Source organism: Phoca vitulina, unplaced genomic scaffold (genome assembly GCF_004348235.1).
Source record: "Phoca vitulina isolate PV1807 unplaced genomic scaffold, GSC_HSeal_1.0 scaffold28, whole genome shotgun sequence".
NCBI lineage: Eukaryota > Metazoa > Chordata > Mammalia > Carnivora > Phocidae > Phoca > Phoca vitulina.
In genome coordinates, this window is record NW_022589731.1 from 15,298,425 (window position 1) to 15,324,813 (window position 26,389).

General features: G+C 39.2%; 1 protein-coding gene across 1 annotated transcript in view; it reads right to left on the reverse strand.

Annotated features, from left to right (window-relative positions):
- CACUL1 (CDK2 associated cullin domain 1) overlaps window positions 1-26,389 on the reverse strand; it is a 77,667-nt gene that overhangs the window by 43,718 nt on the left and 7,560 nt on the right. Inside the window, exons 2-3 of the mRNA XM_032422995.1 lie at window positions 3,382-3,508; window positions 2,139-2,241 (exon numbers count right to left, since the gene is read on the reverse strand). Of these exons, the coding sequence (XP_032278886.1) occupies window positions 2,139-2,241; window positions 3,382-3,508 (230 nt within the window). The remainder of the gene's footprint in view (window positions 1-2,138; window positions 2,242-3,381; window positions 3,509-26,389) is intronic.

Here is a 26,389-nt window from a genome sequence, read left to right on the forward strand (position 1 = left end):
GATACTGAGTTCTTTGCTGACCTAATGAAGCCCTGGTACTCCCTGAACCCCAAAGACCACCTAACACTTGATGTTAAAAAGCATAATCACTAGAAAAACTTTATTCAAACAAGCAGTAAATTATTTATTGGTAAACATTTGATATACATTTCATTCAGTGGGTACTAACAATACAATAACAAAAAAGGCAGACATGTTCCTCTGCCCTCTCAGAAAATAATACTGGGGACAGAGGGAGGGACAGACACAGCTACAAAAGAAATACACAGATGAACTACAATAATATAATAGGTGTTACAGACGCACAGACGAGGCTCCCAAACCCAGGCTTGGGAGAACAAGGTATCAGAGAATGTTTTCCAAAACAAATGATGTCCAACCTGCAGCCAAAATGGTATGTTCACAATGACCAAAAAAATAAGAGGATAGAGAAAAACAAAGAATGTTCCAGGCAGTCAAGTTAACATGGCAAAAGCCAAGAAGTGAGAGAGTACATAAACTGTTCAAGGAAGTGAAAAAGTTCAGTATGCAGGAACAGAGACGTAATATATCAGGCCACAGAAATAAGAAGGAATCAGACAATGAAAGGCTTCCTAAATCATATTAAAAAGTTTAAACTTCAATCTAACAGAAAAATGATAATCAGATTTGTGCTTTAGAAACAGCCACTCTGACAGAAATGAAGAATAAGCAAGAGGTGCAAAGACTAGAGGCAGAGCCAGCTAAGATGAGCATTTCAGTAAAGCACTGAGAGGCTGGATGGTAGCTGGACTGGTAGTGGCAAGTGAACAGAAGCAGACAAGAGCTAAGAGAGAAACAGGGAGTAAACAAGATTTGGTAATAAACTGGATGTGAGAAATAAGGGCAAGGGTAGAGTCAAGAATTAGTAAGCAAATAACTCGAAGCTAGAATACATGGATCTTGGGTTTCATCTACAGCCTAGATACAATGCCTAGGTACTAAATATATTTGTTAAATGAGTAAAGATTTCACATTTAGTGGCAAAAAGATAAAGAAAACAGTTTACACTCCAACAACAGGAAAAGTATATATTTGGTTATGATAAACATAGCTCTCACTATAATTTAAAAAAAAAAAGCTACTTTAGTGCAACATCTGTGTGGGGTAAACAAGACCAAGATACCTCAGACCACAAGGTAAGTGAGGAAAAATATTCAAGGCCAAAGCCCGCCTCAGCAGTTGCTAGAAACTGTGGATGTTGCAGAATTGCTGGAGCACTTCCTAAGTGTGGTATGGACCTGCTCATCTACTGCTGAGTGACTTTTCTACACATCATGTGACTTCTACACCAGAACCAAAATATCATCTGGACCTGGCATAAAGACAGTCCCTGACCTTCAAGCACTGGAAACTTCACCAAGGCAGGGAGGGGCAGGGATCTGAGGCCAAGTGCTTCCTTCAACAGAGTATTTCCACAACTTGCTCCCACCCAGATTTTACAGCTGGGATGATGTTCATCTCTAGAGGGTTTAGCAACAAAATGCTGACTTCAGTTGTTTTTATATTAGCAAATATCAGAAACTAGCAGGCAAATACCACTCTTGAAAGAGAATACCAAAAAAAGTTACAGTAAAAAATTAAAATATACATACATTTATATTAAAAAAGTCACCAAATACTGAAGTTAGCAGAAATAACAAAGTTTTAATAAAAGAAACATTGAGGGGCGCCTGGGTGGCTCAGTCGGTTAAGCGTCTGCCTTCGGCTCAGGTCATAATCCCAGGGTCCTGGGATCGAGCCCCGCATCGGGCTCCCTGCTCAGCGGGAAGCCCGCTTCTCCCTCTCCCACTCCCCCTTGCTTGTGTTCCCTCTCTCGCTATGTCTCTCTCTGTCAAATAAATAAATAAAATCATTTAAAAAAAAAAAAAAAAGAAACATTGACATAGTAATAAACGACATCAGTTAAAGTCTGAAATATATTCAATCTAAAAAGTTCCACAATTTGTATCTAATTTTCTAACAATTTATTCTAAAGGTTAGATAATTTGGTCAATATTCATCTAGGAAATATTTGTAAATTTACACCATTATCAAATTAATAAGCCTCCAAATATATATTACATATACTAATTCCAAAAATCCCAAGGAAGCAAAAATCAATATGATCAGCTCTTTACCTGCAGCTCCTTTGAGACTCGCTCTAGGTGATTAGTTATCTTCTTAATCAGATCACTGTACATCTGTTCTGAGTGCTGCTGGCAGACACATTTATACACACAACTGTGGAAAAAAACCAAAACAGAAAAACCAAGTTAACAACGAAGCACTTCATTCAACCTAAGATGAACGCATACTTCGGATATACAGCCACTAGTCATCATATGATTGATTCAGGCCTAAATAAAGTGACCAATCACAACTTTTTATTATCTGAGACAGAGACAGAGAGCGAGAGAGAGAATGCATACACTCGAACAGGGCAGGAGCAGAGGGAGAGGATCTCAAGCAGACTCTGCACTGAGCAAGGAGCCCAACCGCAGGGCTCAATCTCACAACCCTGAGATCATGATCTGAGCAGAAATTAAGAGTCAGACACTTTAACTGACTGAGCCGCCCAGGCACCCCAACCAATCATAACTTTTAAATAGAAATTTACATTGCCCCAATCAGTGCTCAGATGAAAGAGATACTACCACCAGCTGTAAATCTTTCTGAGTACTGCATTACACATTTTGTCAGTACTAGATAATGTACTATTGGGTGATAATCTGAAAATCTGACTACGATAACTACTTACAAACCAGCTTCTCTCTCATTCTTTCGTTTCAACGAATGTCAAAATAAGGGAAAGAGAGTGATAATTAGCACTAACTAACTCACGAAAAGGTTTGTAATGTAACCTCTTTGTGCATCACTGTGTAGAACAACACAATTGTCACCTCCTTTGTGACTAGGCTGATCTCATGTCCCACCCCAGATCCTCACTAATTTTCTGCTTTCATTTACCAGGACCTGGGAGACAAAATAACCACAGATAGTTAGGACTGTGTGTTAATAAAAATCAAAAGATTAAACTAGGGTCTCCATGTGAGACAAAAAATATGTATTTCTGTGCCAGACACTTGTCATTCTTGTCTTTTTCACTTACCTCCAAAGTTTCTTCATTATGTATGGAGGGGGGGGTAGCAGGCTAAGATGGGAAGAAGTCTAAGTGAGGTGGGCTTAACTCTACCTTGACTTGAGAGCCAATTCTGAAGCACAAAGTATAAATCAAACCTCCAACCTCCAAGTGTGGAATATAAAAATAACCTACAGATCCTCACCTGACATATATTACATGTGTACACATACTGCCATATTTCAAGTGTCATGAACCTTAATGTACCCTCTCAAACCCAGGCAAATGATATCTTGACTTACCTGTATATCTGTTCATAGGATATGGGGATATAGTCACCAGGACTCTGGGTTAAAAGCTGATCTATGGCACCATCCAATTTTGGCCAGTATGTGCTCTTATAATCTTCAATAGTTATAACATTCATTACTAAAAGTAAAAAGTAAAATAAATATTACTACATATCACATGTAAAGTAAACACAAATCACAGCAATTTTGTGCTCTCAAATTCCTTTCACTTACTTTAATTTCTTTGACACTCTATCACCTAAATACCACTCAATTACTATCCCATTTCAAATAACAAAACAGCAATCTTGTCAGGGATTTTAAAACAGCCATTAATTATGATGTAAAAAGGAATGACGATGAGTCCGTCCTTAAAAATAAAAACAAAACAAGCAAGCATCACTGGTTTCCTTTTCCAGTTATCTATTAACAGTGGCACATTCTCAAACACACACCCTCCGATATACATTGTCAATGAAGTGACAAGATGGCCTATCCATGACCCACAATAAAGTTCTAGGGAATGAGAACCCCAACAATCAACCCTTAGAGACACCCCTGAGAAAATCTACCTAAAAATAGGACTACGGGGATTAAAGTCCAAATGCTACCATAACAAAAGAGGTTGCTAGAAACTTGCAGGGATCTTTGGCACTACCAGCACTTCCTGGACATGACTACAGCTCTGACTCAGATTCTACCTATCTCACACTTGATAAGCCCAACAGAAAAACGTCAACGACCTGGAGACTTACAATAAGGCTTACCTTATTCCTCCTGTCTGGCTCTTAGTCCTTCACTAAAGGTTCATAAAGCTTTTATAATAGCTGGTCCTAACAACTCTGAAATCCAGGCCGACAGCTCCTTCACAACAATGAAACGCTAACGGGAAAAAGAGCGACTACCCGCCTGTCCTGGAGAAAAGAGCTATCCAAAGAGCCTAAAATACTCTTTTTTTTTTTTTAAGATTTTATTTTTATTTATTTGAGAGGCAGGGGAGGGACAAGGAGAGCCAGAAGTGGGGCTTGATCCCACAACCCCAATATCATGACCCAAGCCAAAATCAAGAGTTAGAGGCTTCATCTATTTGAGCCACCCAGGTGCCCAATACCCTGTGTCTTATGAACCAACACTATCTCAGGAGATCGGAGCTAACAACTACTAGATCAGGTATTTTACTATGTATTTCACCAGAAACTGGGGAGCAAAGAGTTGACTTCCCCAAGAGTACATGGCTAATTACTGCCAGAAGTACCAGATAAAGAAAGCCTTTTATCTAGCACCTTTCTATCACATTACTGATTTCTAAATTCAGGTTCAGAATGTTTCTCATATGTATGGACCACCCCTGTCATTCTTGTTCAGTATTTTCTTTAAATCAATTCACTCTTTCTTGCTTAAATTTATTCTAAAGGACACCTGGGGAATGAACTATTGATTCATAGAGCATGGAATAATCTTAAATGCATTTTGCCAATTGAAAGAATCAGACCAAAATGGCTACATATTAGAAGATTCTCACTTATATGATGCTAATAAAGTCAAAACTATAAAAAGGAAAACAGACTGGGGGCTGGAAAGTGGGGAGGACTGTCTACAAAGGGTGGCATGGGAAAATGAACTCTTGTGTAGAACCAGTCCTAGTGGATATAGCACTCCAGGCATTTGTCAAAACCAACATAAGTATGTACCATAAAAAAGTACATTTACTGTATGAAAATTAAAAAAAAAAACAAAACCAAAAAATAAACCAGGATGTAGTAGTAAAGATAGAATGAAAATCTTGACAAATGAATTCCTGCACTGAAAGGAATGGAGAAGAAACAAATGTTTTGACTACACATAAGGCTAAAAACAGAACTACATATGCATGTACAAAGACACACACACACACACAAAAGGATGGAGGAGGCCAAATCACAGAGGGCCTTAGGGGCCATTCCTTTACTCTGAGTAAGATGGGGATATTTGGAGGGTTTTGGGTGAAGTGATGTGATCTGACTTAGGTTTTCTATGGCTCATCCAGCTGCTACGTTAGGAGTGAGCAAAGTCAGGAGGCTGTGAGGTGATGGGGGTTGAATGAGGTGGCAGTAGTGGGGGTGAAAGAGGTCAGATTTGGAATAAATTTTAGAGGTTGAGCCAACCAGATTTGCTGATGGTCTGGGTGGGAGACATGACAGAAAGGTCAAGGATGACTCCAAAGTTTGTGGCCTGAGCACCACAGGATGGGGCTGCTGTTTACTAGGCTGAGGAGGATGTAAGAGAACCTTAGAATATTTGAAAGCCCAGCGGAAACTGTTGGTGCCCCACCCATTTACTCTGTCCACAAAGGCCACTGTCAACACCAACCATTATTTGCCTCAGTGTTCTCTCTGGCTGTCAGAGTTGCTCTGACTGAAGGAGGGGCAGCTTGGAAGTTCTGAAGAATTAACAACCCCAGGAGCCTTCAAGTAACAACAAACGAGAATTCAGTATAAATATCCCAGTATCTCCCTTTTACTCTGGAGTAAGACAAGGCTGAGGTGCATGTGCTACACGGACTTCCAGAGCTCCCCACTGGGCTTACACTCCTGTTGTCCACAGTGGTGACTTCCTTACTGGCTTCCTTACCTTTTCTGTCTCATGTCGCCACTCCCCTGCAGGTGCATCCTAGAATCACCCCCTTGTGCTTACAACTATTTGTGCTTTAAAAAAGGGGAGGGGGAATCTATCAAAAATAGAAAAGCAGTATCATTTTCCATTAAACAAAAGGTGATACAGAAATAAATACAGTGTTATTATTAAATTCTAGCCGTGTCCTACTGCCTGAAGCTGGAGCTTGCTTTCCCTGTGAAAAATGGAGATTGGCCAATGTTGAGAAGTGTTACACACTACCTCCAAAATACCATCTTTCTGCTTTTTGAAGGACTCAAAGAAAACTGAAAAAGAAAACTGGAAATAACTAAAAAGAACATCACTTTCTCACTACAGGATTCTAGGTTGGTGAATCTCCGATCAATCTATCACCTAAACCATATCACATACCTGCTCGACACCAAAAGTTGAAGTTTAAAGAAGGTAAGTGACATGCTCAGAAAGAAAATTTCAAGTACAGAAGCCAAGAATTAACATAATCCCATGGGCACCGGACTGCTGCTGCGTTCAATGAACTCTGCCTCTGCTGCAGTTGGAGAGCGCTCCTACTTCTCCAACACAGGCTTTACACCTCAGCAAATTACCAAGACAAAGATTCAAAGGAGGAAAAAGAATCTAAAATGTAAAGTCCTGCAGCTGTAAGTACAGAACGGGAGTCCCACTACAGAGAGGGTAATTCATGCGGCATGGTTTTTTGGGTTTTTTTAATGTTCTGCTTTTAAATACCTTTGAAAAGAGACTTTAAAACCAAAATGAAAAAGGCATGATCACGGAAAATCTTAAAGCCTATTTCCACATGAAAAAAAGTATCTATTTCCACTCTACATTTCCAAATATAAATATAATAAAAATCTATTTATATATATTTTTTGCTTGAAAAATAATAGGTAGCCAATTCAGTTGACCTTAAATGCTACCTGTTGTAGACTGAATTTTTGTGTCCCTTCCCCCAAAATTCATATGGTGAAATCTTAAACCTCCAATGTGATGGTACTGGGTGGGGCCTTTGGGACGTGATTAGGTCATGGGAGTGAGATCCTCACAAATGGAATTAATGCCCCCAGAGAGCTTCTTCACCCCTTATGCCATGTAAAGACACAGCAAGAAGACAGTCTACTATGAACCAGGAAGCAGGTCCTTGCCAGACTCTGAATTTGCCAGCACCTTCATCTTGGACTTCCCAGCCTCCAGAACTGTGAAAAATAAGTTTCTGCTGTTTATAAGTCACTCAATCTCTGGTACTGTGATAACGGCTTGAATGGACTAAGATACTAGCTAATATAACTTTCTTCTAGGAAACCAGCCAATCTTCACCATAGTATAAAAGAATAGGAGAATACAGACAAGTATCAGAAGAACCAAGGTAGTCTGAAGAATGAACACACACTGGTATATACTCTTAGCCAAAGATTAGGAAGGTTTTCCATACCTGCAGTCATAATCTGCAGTCAACACTTAAAATAACAATCCAAAAAATTTAAAGGTATTCGTTATTTCCTTGCTAATGTCAACCCACCCCTGATTGAAAAATATATACAAAGCATGTGTGTGAATGTGTGTGGTGTGTAGTCCTGAATTTTATTTATTTATTTATTTATTTTATAGTAGTCCTGAATTTTAAAACTAGATCTTCTTGTTAGAGAAATGTAGTCAATCCCTTTCAACTTTGTCCACAAAAAAGTTCAGACTGACAAAAAGAAACACAAAGCATGGAAACTAAACAAAAATGAAATTACTATTAAATTACTAAATTTTGGGGGTACCTGGGTGGCTCAGTCTGTTAGGCGTCTGCCTTTGGCTCAGGTCATGATCCCAGAGTCCTGGGATCAAGGCCCGCTTGGGCTCCCCTGCTCAGCAGGGAGTCTGCTTCTCTCTCTCTCCCTCTGCCCCTCCCCACCCGCTCTCTCTCTCTAAGAAATAAATAAAATCTTAAAAAAAAAATACTAAATTTTATCTAGGTTAGATTTTCCAGCTTGAAAATAATGCACTTCTTTTCAAACTGAAGCCAACAAAGCCCAGGCCAGGAACATAGACGAGTAAAGCAGGCCTAGTGTAAAAATAAAAAAGAACAATGAACACTTCAAAGAACTGAAGGCTGCCGTGGCCTCTGGAGACAGTCAAGTTCAAAAAAATGTTAAAACCCTAGTGTTGGCCTCAAAACATCACGCCATAAGACTTAAAGCTAGGAACACATAAGATAACAAGTTCATACAGTCTAAGTGAGTATGAGGGGAGAAAGTTGTTTAATTGACCTTTACTAAAATAAAGTGAAATAAAAAGTCTGAAACACATGGAATAGTTGAAATCTAAGGTTCAAGAAATGTTAACAGGTTACTAATAAATAAGAAACTATTAGAAACATATAATTTATACCAGGTAGGAGTAGATATAGATATGTTCAACTGTCATACTTTTTTATTCAAGTAATTTATCAAAACTTGACATTTATTACTGATCTCCCTCAAATTACACAAAAGCCTCCTGGAGGAGAAATTTACTACTAGAGCCCCAACTCCAAACAGTGCCTAGCACATGATAAGTACTCAATAACATATGTGAAGTAAATTAATTTAATGAAAGTCAAAATAAATGCTTACTATAAAAACAGTTGATGGCGTATCACTTATTAGTCATTCTGGAATTAAAGTTTAAAGCATATTTTATTTCACACAGGCTGAAGCAAACCAAGGAAGCTCTACTATTTCTTTTAAATTTCTTGATTTCTTTGTTTATAAGAGGAAGATATATTCAGAAATCATATCAGGTATTACTAATTTATACTCAGTCTACAGCAAAGACCTCTCATTGCCTTATATGAGTGGTTCTCAAATATGAGGATACCCAGAACAGCATCGGCATCACCTGGAAACTTGTTGTAAATGCCAAATGCCAGGCCCTAACCTAAAACTACTGAAAACAGAAACCTGGGGAGGAGCAGGGAGTGATTCACAGTACAGGAATCTGTTTACCAAGCCCTCCAGGTGATTCTTAAACCTGCTCAAGTCTGAGAGCCACAGGACAGCCAGGATCACAGGTGTGTTCTGTTCTCGATTGCTAGCACATGGTTTGTCTGTTCTGAACAACTTGGAGAGTCGAATAAAGGTATAAATGTATCAAAGAAAAATTTTAAAGAACAACAAGGAACTGTTTTCGTATCAAAGACTCCTTAAAGTTCTACTCTTTCACATCCCTTTCTCCCCACCAAGAATACTGCCTTCATTCAGAATTGACTCCTTAAGAATATAGCAAAAGCAATTATGAATTAAATGATTAAGCCAAATTTAAGAGGCCAAATTATGTTTCAAACACAATGACTTTTTAGACTAACTATAATTAATTACAACTAGATAAGGTAAAAGAATGGACTAGGACAAAAAGCTCTGGGTTTTCTATTTAACTCTGGCTAGTACATGGGATCTCAGAAAAAAAAATTATGACTTCTTGTTGCCACCCTGTGTCCATCCATCAGTAACAATCTAGTAAACTTGTGTTGTCCAAAACATTACGACCTGGCAGAATGCTCTGTTCTCTATAGCACAAGGGGATGACAACCCTTTCAAATAACGGACAGAGAGAAGCTGAAGGCCAAGAACAAAGTCTGGGGGATGGGGGGAAGCCTTTGGGAATGAAGAAAAGGAATAGAGTAAAACAGAAGAATCAGAATCAGAACAAGGTAGTATATTCTAATAAATGGGGTGTTAACTAAAAAAAAACCAATTACTTATTTCTCTCAAAAGGAAAATAACTTGATACTGGCAAGAGATAGTAATACTTAGTTGTTACTAAGAGAACTTGCAATTAAAAAAAAAAATAGTAAGGAGGAAGAGCAAGATGGCAAAGGAGTAGGAGACCTAAATTTCATGTGGTCCCAGGAATTCGGCTAGATAGTTATCAAACCACTCTGAACACCTACAAACTGAACTGGAGATCGAAGAAAAGAATAGCAGCAATTCTATGAACAGAAAAGCGACCACTTTCTGGAAGGTAGGACCTGCGCAGAAGTGAATCTGAGTCGATATTCGGGAAGACAGATGGCAGGGGAGGGAGCCTCCATCAGCCAATACCCGCAAGTGATAGAGCAGCGGAGCACAAAATTAGAACTTTTAGAAGTCGGCTCCGCTGAGGGACGTTGCTCCAGTGGCTAAGCCGGGGGTGGAACCCTCGCTGGGACAGTGTGGTCGCAGGACCCTTGGGGTCACAGAAAGACCGGGGGTGCCTGAGTGCAGTAGAGCTCCGAGGTATCGGAGCGGGGAAGCCGGATGCAGAGATGGAGCTGAGGAGTGGGCTCTCAGCTCGGGGTTGCCATAAACCGTAATCCGCAGCACAATCGGGCCACTGCTCTTCCAGCAGGGACCTAACAAGAGACAGATCCGGGGAGACTCCCCTTCTTCCCCCGGGAGGAGCAGTGCGGGAGCGCACTGCAGGAATCTGCTGGGTTCGGAGACTCCAAATGGGGTCGTGTGCCAGAGACAGAAACGCTCAGTCACAGGCCGGGTGAGCACGGAGTGCCGACGAAGACCGGGGAGACAGGAGTGACTGACTGCTTTCCTCTGGTGGCTCACTGAGGAGGTGGGCCCCGAGTTCTTGGCTCCCCAGGGCCAGAGATTGGGAGGCCGCCATTTTCATTCTCATCCTCCAAAGCTGTAGGGAAAGCTTTCAGGGAACAAAAGCTACAGAGAGCAAACCCAAGCAGATTACTTAGCCCTGCCCCTGGCAAGGGCAGCGCAATTCCACGTCAGGCAAAGACATTTGAGAACCACAGCAACGGGCCCCTCCCCCAGAAGATCAGCAAGAACAGCCAGCCAAGACCAAGTTTACCGGTCAATGAGAACGGCAAAACCCCAGTGCTATGGGAATACAGGACATAGAATTCATGGCTTTTTTCCCATGATTCTTTAGTCTTTCCAAGTTAATTTTTTTAATTTTCTTTAATTTTTCTTCTTTCCTTTTCCAACTAACTTCTTACTTGTCAATTCCTTTTTTTAAAATCTTTTTTAATTCTCAACTTTACAATCATACTCCATCCCTTCATTGTATTTATCCTTATTTTTGTATATATATAAGTTTTTCTTTCTTTAAAATTTTGGGAGGCAGTTTCTTCTAACAGACCAAAATACACCCAAAATCTCGTGTGTGGCTCTGTTCTATTCAACAGCCTGATCATATTCTCTTTCTTTTTTCCCCCCTCTTTTCCCCCCAGTTTAAGGTCTCTTCTGATTTGTTTAGTGTATATTTTTCTGGGGTCGTTGTTACCCTTCTAGCATTTTGTTCTCTCATTCATCTATTCTCTGGACAAAATGACAAAATGGAAAAACTCACCTCAAAAAAAAGAACAAAAGGCAGTACTGACTGCCAGGGACCTAATCAATTCAGACATTAGTAAGATGTCAGAACCAGAGTTCAGAATGACGATGATAAAATACTAGCTGGGCTTGAAAAAAGCATAGAAGATACTAGAGAATCCCTTTCTGGAGAAATAAAAGAACTAAGCTATTAATGAGGTGCAATCAAAAATGTAGGCTCTAACTGCAAGATAAATGAGGCAGAAGAGCGAATTAGTGATATAGAAGACCAAATGATGGAGAATAAGGAAGCTGAGAAAGAGATAAACAACTACTGGATCACGGGAGGAGAATTCAAGAGATAAGTGATACCATAAAACAAAACAATATTAGAATAATTGGGATCCCAGAAGAAGAAGAAAAAGAGAGAGGGGCAGAAGGTATACTGGAGCAAATTATAGTGGATAACTTCCCTAATTAGAGGAAGGAAACAGGCATCAAAATCCAGGAGGCACAGAGAACACCCCTCAAAATCAATAAAAACAGGTCAACACCCTGACATGTAATAGTAAAACTTACAAGTCTCAGAGACAAAGAGAAAATCCTGAAAGCAACTCGGGACAAGAGGTCTGTAACCTACAATGGTAAAAACATTAGATTGGCAGCAGACGTATCCAGAGAGACCTGGCAGGCCAGAAAGGACTGGCAGGTTATATTCAGAGCACTAAACGAGAAAAATATGCAGCCAAGAATACTATATCCAGCTAGGCTGTCACCGAAAATAGAAGGAGAGATAAAAAGCTTCCAGGACAAACAAAAACTAAAAGAATTTGCGAACACCAAACCAACCCTACAAGAAATATTGGAAGGGATCCTCTAAGTAAAGAGAGAGCCTAAAAGTAACATAGACCAGAAAGGAACACAGACAATATACAGTAACAGTCACCTTACAGGCAATACAATGGCACTGAATTCATATCTTTCAATAGTTACCCTAAATGTAAACGGGCTAAATGCCCCCAATCAAAAGACAAAGGGTATCAGATTGGATTAAAAAAGCAAGACCCATCGATATGCTGTCTGCAAGAGACTCATTTTAGACGCAAAGACACCTCCAGATTGAAAGTGAGGGGTTGGAAAACCATTCACCATGCTAATGGGCATCAAAAGAAAGCTGGGGTGGCAATCCTTATATCAGACAAATTAGATTTTAAACCAAAGACTATAATAAGAGATGAGGAAGGACACTATATCATACTTAAAGGGTCTATCCAACAAGAAGATCTAATAATTTTAAATATCTATGGCCCTAACACGGGAGCAGCCAATTATATAAGCCAATTAATAACAAAAGCAAAGAAACACATCGACAATAATACAGTCATAGTAGGGGGCTTTAACACCCCCCTCAATGACATGGACAGATCATCTAAGCAAAAGATCAACAAGGAAATAAAGGCTTTAATGACACACTGGACCAGATGGACCTCACAGATACATTCAGAACATTCCATCCCAAAGCAACAGAATACACATTCTTCTCTAGTGCCCATGGAACATTCTCCAGAATAGATCACATCCTGGGTCACAAATCAGGTCTCAACCGGTACCAAAAGATTGGGATCATTCCCTGCATATTTTCAGACCACAATGCTTTGAAAGTAGAACTCAATCACAAGAGGAAAGTCGGAAAGAACTCAAATACATGGAGGCTAAAGAGCATCCTACTAAAGAATGAATGGGTCAACCAGGAAATTAAAGAAGAATTTAAAAAATTGATGGAAACAAATGAAAATGAAAACACAACTGTTCAAAATCTTTGGGATGCAGCAAAGGTGGTCCTAAGAGGGAAGTATATAACAATACAAGCCTTTCTCAAGAAACAAGAAAGGTCTCAAATACACAACCTAACCCTACACCTAAAGGAGCTGGAGAAAGAACACCAAATAAAGCCTAAACCCAGCAGGAGAAGAGAAATAATAAAGATCAGAGCAGAAATCAATGAAATAGAAACCAAAAGAACAGTAGAACAGACCAATGAAACTAGGAGCTGGTTCTTTGAAAGAATTAACTAAGATTGATAAACCCCTGGCCAGACTTATCAAAAAGAAAAGAGAAAGGACCCAAATAAATAAAATCATGAATGAAAGAGGAGACATCACTGGGGTGCCTGGGTGGCTCAGATGGTTGGGCATCTGCCTTCGGCTCAGGTCCTGATCCCAGGGTGCTGGGATCGAGCCCCACATTGGGCTCCTGGCTCAGCGGGGAGGCTGCTTCTCCCTCTCCCTCTGCCTCTCCCCCTGCTCATGCTCTCTCTCTCTCTCTCTGTATCTCTGTGTCTGAAATGAATAAATCTTTAAAAAAAAAAAAAAAAAAGAGGAGACATCACAACCAACACCAAAAAAATACAATTATAAGAACATAGTATGAGCAACTATATGCCAGCAAATTAGACAATCTGGAGGAAATGGACGCATTCCTAGAGATGTATAAACTACCAAAACGGAACCAGGAAGAAATAGAAAACCTGAACAGACCCATAACCACTAAGGAAATTGAAGCAGTAATCAAAAATCTCCCAACAAACAAGAGCCCAGGGCCAGATGGCTTCCCAGGGGAATTCTACCAAATATTTAAAGAAGATTAACTATTCTTCTGAAACTGTTCCAAAAAACAGAAATGGAAGGAAAACTTCCAAACTCATTTTACGAGGCAAGCATTACCTTGATCCCAAAACCAGACAAAGACCCCATCAAAAAGGAGAATTACAGACCAATATTCCTGATGAACATGGATGCAAAAATTCTCACCAAAATACTAGCCAATAGGATCCAACAGTACATTCAAAGGATTATTCACCACGACCAAGTGGGATTTATTCCTGGGCTGCAAGGTTGATTCAACATCCGCAAATCAATGTGATGCAATACATTAATAAAAGAAAGAACAAGAACCATATGATCCTCTCAATAGATGCAGAAAAAGCATTTGACAAAGTACAGCATCCTCTCTTGATTAAAACTCTTCAGAGCGCAGGGATAGAAGGTACATACCTCAATATCATAAAAGCCATGTATGAAAAACCCACAGCGAGTATCATTCTCAATGGGGAAAAACTGAGAGCTTTTCCCCGAAGGTCAGGAACATGGCAGGGATGTCCACTATCACCACTGCTATTCAACATAGTGCTAGAAGTCCTAGCCTCAGCAATCAGATGACAAAAAGAAAAAAAAGGCAACCGAATCGGAAAAGAAGTCAAACTCTCACTCTCTGCAGATGATATGATACTTTATGTGGAAAACCCAAAAGACTCCACCCCAAAACTGCTAGAACTCATACAGGAATTCAGTCAAGTGGCAGGATATAAAATCAATGCACAGAAATCAGTTGCATTTCTATACACCAACAACAAGACAGAAGAAAGAGAAATTAAGGAGTCGATCCCATTTACAATTGCACCCAAAACTATAAGATACCTAGGACTAAATCTAACCAAAGAGGCAAAGAATCTGTACTCAGTAACTATAGAATACTCATGAAAGAAATTGAGGAAGACACAAAGAAATGGAAAAATGTTCCATGCTCATGGATTGGAAGAACAAATATTGTGAAAATATCAATGCTACCTAGAGCAATCTACACATTTAATGCAATCCCTATCAAAATACCATCAGCTTTTTTCAAAGAAATGGAACAAATAATCCTAAAATTTGTATGGAACCAAAAAAGACCCCGAATAGCCAGAGGAATGATGAAAAAGAAAAGCAAAGCTGGTGGCATCACAATTCCAGACTTCATGTTCTTTAACAAAGCTGTAATCATCAAGACAGTATGGTACTGGCACAAAAACAGACACATAGATCAGTGGAACAGAATAGAGAGCCCAGAAATGGACCCTCAGCTCTGCGGTTAACTAATCTTCGACAAAGCAGGAAAGAATGTCCAATGGAAAAAAGACAGTCCCTTCAACAAATGGTGTTGGGAAAATTGGACAGCCACATGCAGAAGAATGAAACTGGACCATTTCCTTACACCACACAAAAAAATACACTCAAAATGGATGAAAGACCTAATGTGAGACAGGAATCCATCAAAATCCTTGAGAAGAACACAGGCAGCAACCTCTTTGACCTCAGTTGCAGCAACTTCTTCCTAGGAACACTGCCGAAGGCAAGGGAAGCAAGGGCAAAAATGAACTATTGGGACTTCCTCACAATAAAAAGCTTTTGCACAGCAAAGGAAACAGTCAACAAAACCAAAAGACAACTGACAGAATGGGAGAAGATACCTGCAAATGACATATCAGATAAAGGGCTAGTATCCAAAATCTATAAATAACTTATTAAACTCAACACCCAAAGAACAAATAATCCTATCAAGAAATGGGCAGAAGGGGCACCTGGGTGGCTCAGTCGTTAGGCGTCTGCCTTTGGCTCAGGTTGTGATCCCAGGGTCCTGAGATCGAGTCCCGCATCAGACTTCCTGCTCGGCGGGGAGCCTGCTTCTACCTCTTCCACTCCCCCTGCTTGTGTTTCCTCTGTCTCTCTCTCTGTGTCAAATAAATAAATAAAATCTTTAAAAAAAAAAAAAAAAAAGAAAGAAATGGGCAGAAGACATGAACAGACATCTTTGCAAAGACAGCCAAATGGCCAACAGACACGTGAAAAAGTGCTCAACATCGCTCGGCATCAGGGAAATACAAATCAAAACTTCAATAAGATACCAACACACACCAGTCAGAATGGCTAAAATTAACAAGTCAGGAAACAACGGATGTTGGCGAGGATGTGGAGAAAGGGGAACCCTCCTACACTGTTGGTGGGAATGCAAGCTGGTACAGCCACTCTGGAAAACAGTATGGAGGTTCCTCAAAAAGTTGAAAATAGAGCTACCCTACGACCTAGCAATTGCACTACTGGGTATTTTACCCCAAAGATACAAATGTAGTGATCCGAAGGGGCACGTGCACCCCAATGTTTGTAGCAGCAATGTCCACAATAGCCAAACTACGGAAGGAGCCTAGATGTCCATCAGCAGATGAATGGATAAAGAAGATGTGGTATATATATACAATGGAATATTATGCAGCCATCAAAAAAAAAAAAAAAAACCAAAATCTTGCCATTTGCCATTATGTGGGTGGAACTAGAAGGTATTATGCTAAGCGGAATAAGTCAATCAGAGAAAGACAATCATATGATCTCACTGATATGAGGAATCTGAGACACAAGACAGAGGAGCATAGGGGAAGGGAGGGAAAAATGAAACAAAACAAAACCAGAGAGGGAGACAAATCATAAGAGACTCTTAATCTCAGGTAACAAACTGAGGGCTGCTGGAGTGGAGGGGGGTGGGAGGGATGGGGTGGAGGGGTGATGGACACTGGGGAGGGTATGTGTTATGGTAAGTGCTGTGAATTGTGTAAGACTGATGAATCACAGACCTGTACCACTGAAACAAATAATACATTATATGTTAATAAAAAAATAAATAAAAGGGGTTACCAAATACTTTAAATATCCTTTTCCTTATTAGGAGGGAAAAAAAACCCTACTACTCAGGTGTATTTCCATTTGCCAATAGAGGAGGGCAGCTTATGTTAAGTCCTAATGAAGCAACTGCTTCTGAAGTAGGCAAAAACCTTTTCAAAGTTGCATACTTCAGGTATTTGTTTGTTCAGGAAGTTTAGAGTTTGTGGTTTAATTCAATTAAAATCAATTAAATACTATGGACAATATAAAATGTCTACTGTGATCATTAAGAAATCATTCCATGTAAAAATGAAGTTACATTCACATAAGCAATTAGATAACACTAGTATCTTATTTTTATTTCATGTAAGTCCTCATTAACTCATTGTTTAAGGATTCTGTGCTTCCCACCCCATCCTACCCTATCATCCCCAAAAGGAAAACATTTTAGTCCACAAAAGGCTTGTAACATACTGTGTGAAACTATATAACCTGCTTTGTCTTACTTCAAATAACATGTTTCTTTCCTCAAAACACTCTAAAATTTGTATAGGAAATACATTTAATTAGTTTTACTGCTTAAAAATCCACACATTTCTCAATTTCACAAAACGTAATGGTATAAACATCCTTCATCACTACTATCTCCGAAAACCAGCTGCAGTGGCCTACAGCAAGATTGAAATCCATATACCTTTAGCAGAGTTACCACACAACATTATTCTACAACTAAAACATCACCCAGGGGCGCCTGGGTGTCTCAGTCGTAAAACATCACACTTGAGATTGTAACACACTTCCTAAAATGAACACGTTATGATAGTACATATGAAAACGGCAAGGTCTATCATCTATTCTAGTTCTAACTCCAGCTAATCCAAAATCTCATAATATTCATACAGAAAGTATCTGCTCAACTGAATACAGAGGTGTAAATCATGCTAAGTGTAGGTGTGCCATAGTTTTAAAAGTCTGTTGTTGATTTCCTACAAGTCAATCTCTCCGTGGCATTAAGACCAGGAAAGTTTAACTTTGAAATAGTAGTACAAGGCAGCGTGTGCTGAGGTGGAAGCACCAATAAGTGAGCTAATCTTGCCCTGCAGGATCCAGAAGTTCAGGGCTTGAAGACAGGATACATGAGTGTGGGTTAGAGGCAGAGAATGGGGGGGACACGGAGGGGAGAGGTGAAGATTGGCTGCAAATCTGTAGACAAAACAGTAAAAAGAAAAGGGTTAATCTGTGCAGAAACTGAAAGATACAAGCCTGGGACTCTGAGACACAGATATATGAAGGGCGGAGGGGGCACATGCACAAGCATGTCTGTATGAAACACAGAGCTGATGGATTAAGTAAAAGCCAAAAGTCAACATAAGGAACACTCAAACATCTAATCCTGCTCCTCATAAATTCTAGAATGCCATGGACCAGGAAAAATGTACTTTACTTCCTGTTCCATTTAGCTACTACCCCCACCATTCTCCCAGGATGGAAGATCTTCCCCTAGAGAAAATGAACAGAGCCAGAGAAAGGACTTTCCCATACTAACATTTGACAATTCCCCAACAAAACAGCAGCTCTGCATCTAATTAGCCTAAAGTGAAGGCCAACACTTACACTTGGTAAGGCCCCTTGTAAACACAGAACTACCACAATTAGCCTTTTTCGGTTTTATATAAATAGACGGCTATGTATCACCAAGATTTGCAGAAAGTTTTGGACATGAGAAATCAAAACAAAAACTGAAAAGATAGGGGCGCCTGGGTGTCTCAGTCGTTAAGCGTCTGCCTTTGGCTCAGGTCATGATCCCAGGGTTCTGGGATCAAGCCCCACATCAGGCTCCCTGCTCCGCGGGAAGCCTGCTTCTCCCTCTCCCACTCCCCCTGCTTGTGTTCCTGCTCTAGTTATCTCTCTGTCAAGTAAATAAATAAAATCTTTAAAAAAAAACCTGAAAAGATAATTAAGAGAATTTTAAAAACTTGAAAAAAAACCCTGTAATTATTATCCTTGAAGAGGTTAAGATAAAAATTAAAGGCACTTCCATGAAAAAGCAATCCAAATGCTCTTAAAATAAAAATATAACAGCTGTTAAAAAAACAAAACAGAGTATCAAGAAATTCTCCCCAAACATTAAGAGGATATAGCAAAAAGTAGTTGACAGAAAACAAAAACAGGAAATTCAACACCTGACAACCCATAATTCCAGAAAAAAGGAATAGAAAAAATGTAAAGGGAGAAAAATATTGACACATTAATATAAGAAAATATCCCAGAAATTTTTTCAAGGGGAAAAAATGTCACATACGAAAGTTTAATGTGACATTTGTCACATTAAAATGGCACCTGAATTCTCCAATATAATACTGCAAGCTTAAAGTCAATGAAGCAACACTTGAAAAATTCCAAGGAAAAGTTGTTTTCAGTTAATAATTCTATACCCAAACTGTCAATTAAGGGTGAAGACAGAATTTTTAGACAGAGAAAACCTGAAACTTTATTATATACACACATTTTCTCAGGAAACTACTAGAAGATATGTTACACACACACACACACACACACACACACACACACACGGAAAAACAATCAAAAGGAAGACATCGAGTAACAATCATTCCAACTAGTTGGAAGCCCCTGCAAGGCAACTGTGCAGTAGCCCTAAGGAATAAACAGAAACAAGATTAACAGCTTCACAAGCAGACAAAAAGAAAATACAGATTAATTGGGCATTTTTAAAACACCAGTGACAGATGGTGGATCTGATGAAGCCATTGAAAAGTTTTAAAAATACGCTTAACAAAAATGATGTAAGTATAAACAAAGCAACTAATAATAAAGATCTATGTGAAAGAAAAAGGAATCTGAGTGCACTCCTGGCCTTTTGGTGAATATTTACATAGTCATAATGTAAAGATGGTTTATTAATTGAACGAAAAATTGTGGTATTAAAAGAATTGAAGGGGTAAGGTAGGTAGAGGTATAAGAGAACTAAAGCCTCATATTAATAACCTGAAGCCAACAGATCATATAAAAGTGATAAATCAAGCAATAACAACATTAACACACTGAAGTGTGTGGATAAATACTAGAAGAAACAGCTAAATGAATGCTAAGTGACTGACTCTGGGTTATAGGTCCAGGAATGGGAAGGGGCAGAGGAGGGAACCACTGATTCTCATTATATATCTTTTCATACAGTTTGAATTATGAACCTGTATTTTAACAAAAACAAAGTTTTGTGTTGTTTTAAGGCCAAAGAGTTTGGTGAATTTCAAATCCTCAGAAAGAGAAAAAAAATATCTAGTGAAATGAAATTTTTGTTTCAGTATTTCCAATAAATATTCTAAGGCACAGGGAATAAGAAAGCTCAGAGTTCACCAACTGCCCACTAGACCTCTCTACGTTACTATTCCACAGACCTTAAAAAAGACACACACACACACACACACACACACACAGCCCTACCTATACTCATCCCAGATCTATATCCTCCCTCCTTCACCCCCAAATTTTGTAGACTCTAGTCCCCAAATATTTCCAAAATCTGAAACATGATTGCTTCCAATGCTTTATTTGTTCAGGTCATCATCTCTTGTCTGGACTACAACAATTACAACCCCCTAAACTCGTCTCTAGGCCTCCATTCACTCTCCTTTCCAATCTAAATTAACATAGTAAGACAAATTTTGCCAAGCTGACTCTCTTAATACCCTTCAGTAGCTCCTATTCCTACAAAAGAAAATCCTACCTCTAACATGGCATATCCCTCACAAGACACCTTTCTATCCATCTGTGTTTAATTTGCACCACTCCGTCCTCACACCCTGTGTTCCAACAATGTCAACTCTGGGTTTTAGGCACAGAATGCCCCCTCTGCAAAGGAAGTCTCTTTGAACCCAATCCCACCTCCTTAATCCTGACAAACTTTTTTTTTTTTTAGATTTTATTTATTTGACAGAGAGAGACACAGCGGGAGAGGGAACACAAGCAGGAGGAGGGCAGAAGAAGCAGGCTCCCCGCTGAGCAGGGAGCCTGATGTGGGGCTCAATCCCAGTACCCTGGGACTATGACCTGAGCTGAAGGCAGACGCTTAACAACTGAGCCACCCAGGCACCCCCAAACTTTTTTTTTTTTTTTAAGATTTATTTATTTGAAAGAGAGAGTGCAGGGTTGGGCAGAGGGAAAGAGAAACCTCAGCAGACTCTGCAGGGAGCTGGACGTGGGGCCCAATCCCACCACCCTGAGATTGCGACCAGAGCTGAAACCAAGAGCCTAAGGCCCGACCCACTGTGCCACCCAGGGGCCCCTCTTCTGACAAACTTTTATTCATTTTCATAAAGATTCTCTTTTTCCTCTACCATGTACTTACATAGCTTTATTACAGCATTTAATCATAACATCATAATTATCTGTCATCTCCCACACTAAACTCTGTCTCATCACCGAAGGCTAAAATATTACCCCGGCATACAGAAGACCCTAAATAAATATTTGTTGGATAAAATGTCATTCAGATGTCTGGTCAGCACAACTGCAACTACAAATTACGGATCTATAACTCTATCTATAGAGGTTAATAGCCAAATGACTACAGAAGTAGAAAGAAAAACAGAAGGCCAGTTTGTCCTGCTAACATGTTACAAAAGGCTATCCACAATTTTTATATGGATTTAACAGTTTACCATGTGATTACATATGGTCTACAACTCACAGAGTTACAGTTTAAAGAGGAAGTAAGAGCATTCATTTCCTTTAGGGATTTGGGACTGGGCCTTACAGAAACATTACAATGGCTTTCTCTTATAGCTTCACCAATGTCACTTTGCACAATACATGTCAAAAAGCGCAAGACAAGATTCCCAATGAGACCCTGAAATTCAGCCTATCAATCAATATCATAGTGCCACTTACTGCAGCACAACTCCACTAAGCTGGAAGGCAAGAAGATTCCAAACAACAACCACAGATGCTACAAACAGTGCATATTTTAAGACCTGAATGCATTAACTGATACACTTGTAAAAGGATCAGCCAATCTGGAAACTGGCAGATGTAAAGGGCAGGATTTACCAAAATCAGTAAACACTTTCATTTAATTCAGAAGTCAACTTTAACACATTTTTTAATCATTAATTAAAAAAAAAACAGAATAATTTCACTGAATTCAATTTAAAATCCCGTGAAGCTTTTGTCCCTCTGAAGAAGAGAAACTTTTGGTATACTGGGTTAGTAATTTTCCTGAGATCATGGCACAGTATCAGTTAATGCAAGATCCCTCCCCACCCTCCCTGTCTCTATCCACTCATTGCTTTTTATTATCATACCCCAGAGTCCCACCTGCCTCCATCCCCAATACATCGTGACAGGGAACCATTCTATTCTGTTTAATATATTTGCAATATGAGCAGATGTAACATGTGTTACATCTGAGCAAAAGCTTTAAAAGCCATTTAGTGCTTCTGTCCACTCTTCTGTTTGCCTCTGCCAAGAGTGACAGGACCCAGAAAAGAGCTGCTCTTGACAATGAGATGACATGTGAAAAGCCACAGGCAACTGTCAGCCATGAATGTAACATGAACAAGAATAAACCTGTGTTGCTCCATAAGCTCCTGAGATTTGGGAGTTATTGTCACAGAAAGCTAACCAATGTAGAATGGAAAGCTGAACTAAATAATTACACTTCCCAAATTAGATTCCACCAATAAGACACATTTGAGTGAAATTTGCAAGGTCAAAGTGAGGCAAAGGACGTATTATTGCTGCTGGTGATTCTGGCAAGTAAAACTAGAGACAGGAGAGTTTGTGACATCCAAACTCCAAGTTCCAGTGTCTGGTGATCCACTTCAGGGACGAGGGAGGCAGCTTTGATGACTAAGGATGGTGGTGGCGCAGCAGTGGAGGCAGCCTGCCCTCCCTCAGCTTTAATGGAGCAGCCTCACTGACTTCTACACCTCCAACCTTTCAAAATGTCTAAAGGACCTAATTTCCGGTATTAAATTATCTTCTTGCTTTGGATATCTAGAGTGATTTCTTGCACTGAACTGTAATCGATAAAGTACTGAAGCAGTGACAAGATGCATTCTCAAAAGCCAGGAAGCTGGCTTGGTTTTCCAATCTAGTTGGATTTAGAGGCAATGATGACAGTGCCAACATCAGATAACATAATGCAACAGTACATGGCAGACAGCATTTAGAGGTGAAATGCCAGGACAGGGGCTCCTGGGTGGCTCAGTCGTTAAGCGTCTGCCTTCAGCTCGGGTCATGATCCCAGGGTCCTAGGATCGAGCCCCATTTCGGGCTCCCTGCTCAGCAGGAAACCTGCTTCTCCCTCTCCCACCACTCCCACTGCTTGTATTCCCTCTCTCGCTGTCTCTCTCTCTGTCAAACAAATAAATAAAAATCTTAAAAAAAAAAAAAAATGATTAGCTCAACAAACAAAGACCAAAGAGCATCTGTGACTGTCATAAAAGAATCTCTTAGTTCTTATAGGCACAGGGTTGATATAGCCCAAAAGTCAGAAACAGAATGATCCTGCAAGCTACACAACTGCCATACAAAAGTAATTCAAAGCTTAGACAAATCTTTTAAGTGAAAGGATACTGGTTGTGGAACAGTAGGACCTTGAGACCTGAAAAGGGACCAGCTTGGTGGAGTCTGATCATCTGGGAACCCTGACCTCACAAAAGTCACTGAGCCTTCCCTGCCTAAGAAGTACCCCTCCTCCACAACATGAGGCTAGTCTTTACCTAAGTGAAGACTCTGTCATGGCATTTCCTGAAACCTAATAAGGGAATGCAGATCTCCTCATGTCTTACCTGCAAGCAGCCCTCACTGCCCCTAAACCTCCAACCAAATCAGATTCTCCCGGAGAACAAGTACCAAATCTAAACCAACAGGAGACAGCTTACATTCCAAAAAAACTACAGACTTCGGAAGACTTTAAGACTTCCGAAGACTTTAACACCTCATGTTGACAGAAACCTAGAGAATGCACGTGGGATGAGATTCTAGGGTTACTGGATAAGAACGAAACAACTTTAGATAAGACTTAAGTTATCAAAAGGAATACACTTACTAAAGATTATTTACTGTACTACGTCAAGCAACTAGATATGGTTATAACAGTTTGCTCAGTTAACTGACAGAAATCTAGACTCAATGACAGCCTACATTAAAAACAGCTGGAACTCCTGCTAAATAAAAGCAAGATTAACAGAGCAGATTAGATACCAAGGAAGACACAGCAATGGGAACTATCTGAACTGAGGCACAGGGAGAGGGAAAAAAACTGAAAAAGATAATTAACAGAACCTTAGTGATTTAGGGTACAATAACAAGTGGTCTAACATATGTGTAACTAAGGGGTGAGTAGTAAATTTTTTTAATTATATATAATTGTAATATTGTTATAATTACATAATTATAAATATGTATTAATGTAATTATAATTAATATATAATGATATGTTAACTATAATTAATTATATAATGAACGATAATGTTCCAAATTTGACAAATTCTAAAACCTTACAAATCCAAGAAGCTCAATGTACAATAAAAAGAATAAACATAAAGAAAACCCTACCCCAAGGAACATAACAATCAAACTGCTGAAAACTTAAGCCATAAATGAAACTCCTAAGAGCAGCCAGAAAAAAAGGACAAGTTAGAGAGAGGAACAAAGATAAGACTATATGGACATGTTTTATAAGAAATAAGGCAGGCCAGAAGACAATGGAAAGGCATCTTTAAAGTGCTGAAAAACAAAAACAAAATAAAACAAAGACTGTCCATCTAGAATTCTATATCCAGCAAAAATATCCTTAGAAAATGAAACTAATATACTTTTGCAGACTAACAGAAGCTGAATTCAAGGACAAAAGGACTGCCCTGTAAGAAATATTAATGTAAGTTCTCAAGACAGAAGAAATATAAGAGGTGGAAACTTGGGTCCAAACAAAGGAATAAAGAGTGACAGAAACAGTAACTATCTGAGCAAACAAAAAAGAATTATTGTCCAGTTTTTGATTATTTAAGACAAATTTCATATATTACATGATTCCATTCATATGAAATGTCCAGAATAGGTGTATCCATAGGGACAGAAAGCAAGTTGCTGGATGCCAAAGGCTGGGGAAGGGAGGAATGGAGAATAACTGCTTAACAGGTACCAGATGTTATTTTATGGTGATGAAAATGCTTTGGAACCAGATAAAGGGATGGTTGCACAACACTGTGAGTGTACTAGATGCCACTGAATGGTTCACTTTAAAATGGTGAATTTTAGGGTGCCTGGGTGGCTCAGTCGTTAAGCGTCTGCCTTCGGCTCAGGTCATGATCCCAGTGTCCTGGGATCGAGTCCCACATCGGGCTCCCTGCTTGGCGGGAGGCCTGCTTCTCCCTCTCCCACTCCCCCTGCTTGTGTTCCTGCTCTAGCTATCTCTCTGTCAAATAAATAAATAAAATCTTTAAAAAAAATAAAATAAAATAAAATAAAATGGTGAATTTTATGTTACATGAATTTCACCTAAATTTTTTTTAAAGATAAATGGATGTTTTAGGCAAACTTAGTAACTGTATATTTGATGTGTGTTATAAGTAGAAGTACGATTACGACAATGGCAACACAGCATAAAGGACAGGAGGGAGAAATGAAGTATACTGATAAGATTGTTACATTATATGTGAAGTGGTCTAATACTTGAAGGCACGTTGTGACATGCTTAATTTTCATATTGTAAATACTAAAATAAGAACTAAAAAAAGGCAAAAAAAAAAAAAAAGGCATGCTAATAAACCAAAATGAAGACATACATGAATCATAAAAAATAATGAAAAAGAAGACAGGAAAAGAGGAAATTTAAGAAAAACAAAAGAACAGAGGGGACAAAGAGAAAACAAATCAGAAGACGGTAGATTTAAACCCTACCACATTGTTAATTACATTAAATGTAAATGGTCTAAATGCTCCAATTAAAAAGCAGAGGTTGGGACACCTGGGTAGCTCAGTTGGTTAAGCATCCAACTCTTGATTTCAGCTCGGGTCATGATCTCAGGGTCATGGGATCAAACTCCCCATCAGGCTCCACAATGAGTATGGGGCCTGCTTGAGAGTCTCCCTCTCTCTTCCTCTGCCCCTCCCCCAACTTGTGCATGCACTTGCATTCTCTCTCAAAATAAATAAAATCTTTAAAAAAAAAACGCAGAGGTTGTCAGACTAGACTTAAAAAAGCAAAATAAAACCATAGGCTGTATACAAGAAATGCACTTTAAATACACAGAAAGGTTAAAATAAAATAGGAAAAGATATATTGTTCAAATAATAATCTTGAAAAAAAATAAAACAACGGGAATGGCTTATCAAAAAAAAAAAAAGCATCCCTCAGCGTAAGGAATATTACCAAAGATAAAGACAGACATTCTATAATGATCAACCAACCAATTCATTAAGAAGATTCAACAATCCTAAATATGATACACCAAAGAACAGATTAATGGAACTCAGACCCACTACATATATGGTCAGTTATTTTTCAACAAAGTTGCCAAAGTAACTCAGTGAGGAAAGGATAATCTTCTCAATAAATGGTGCTGAAACAACTGGATATCCATATAAAAGAAAAAAAAGAACTTCAAT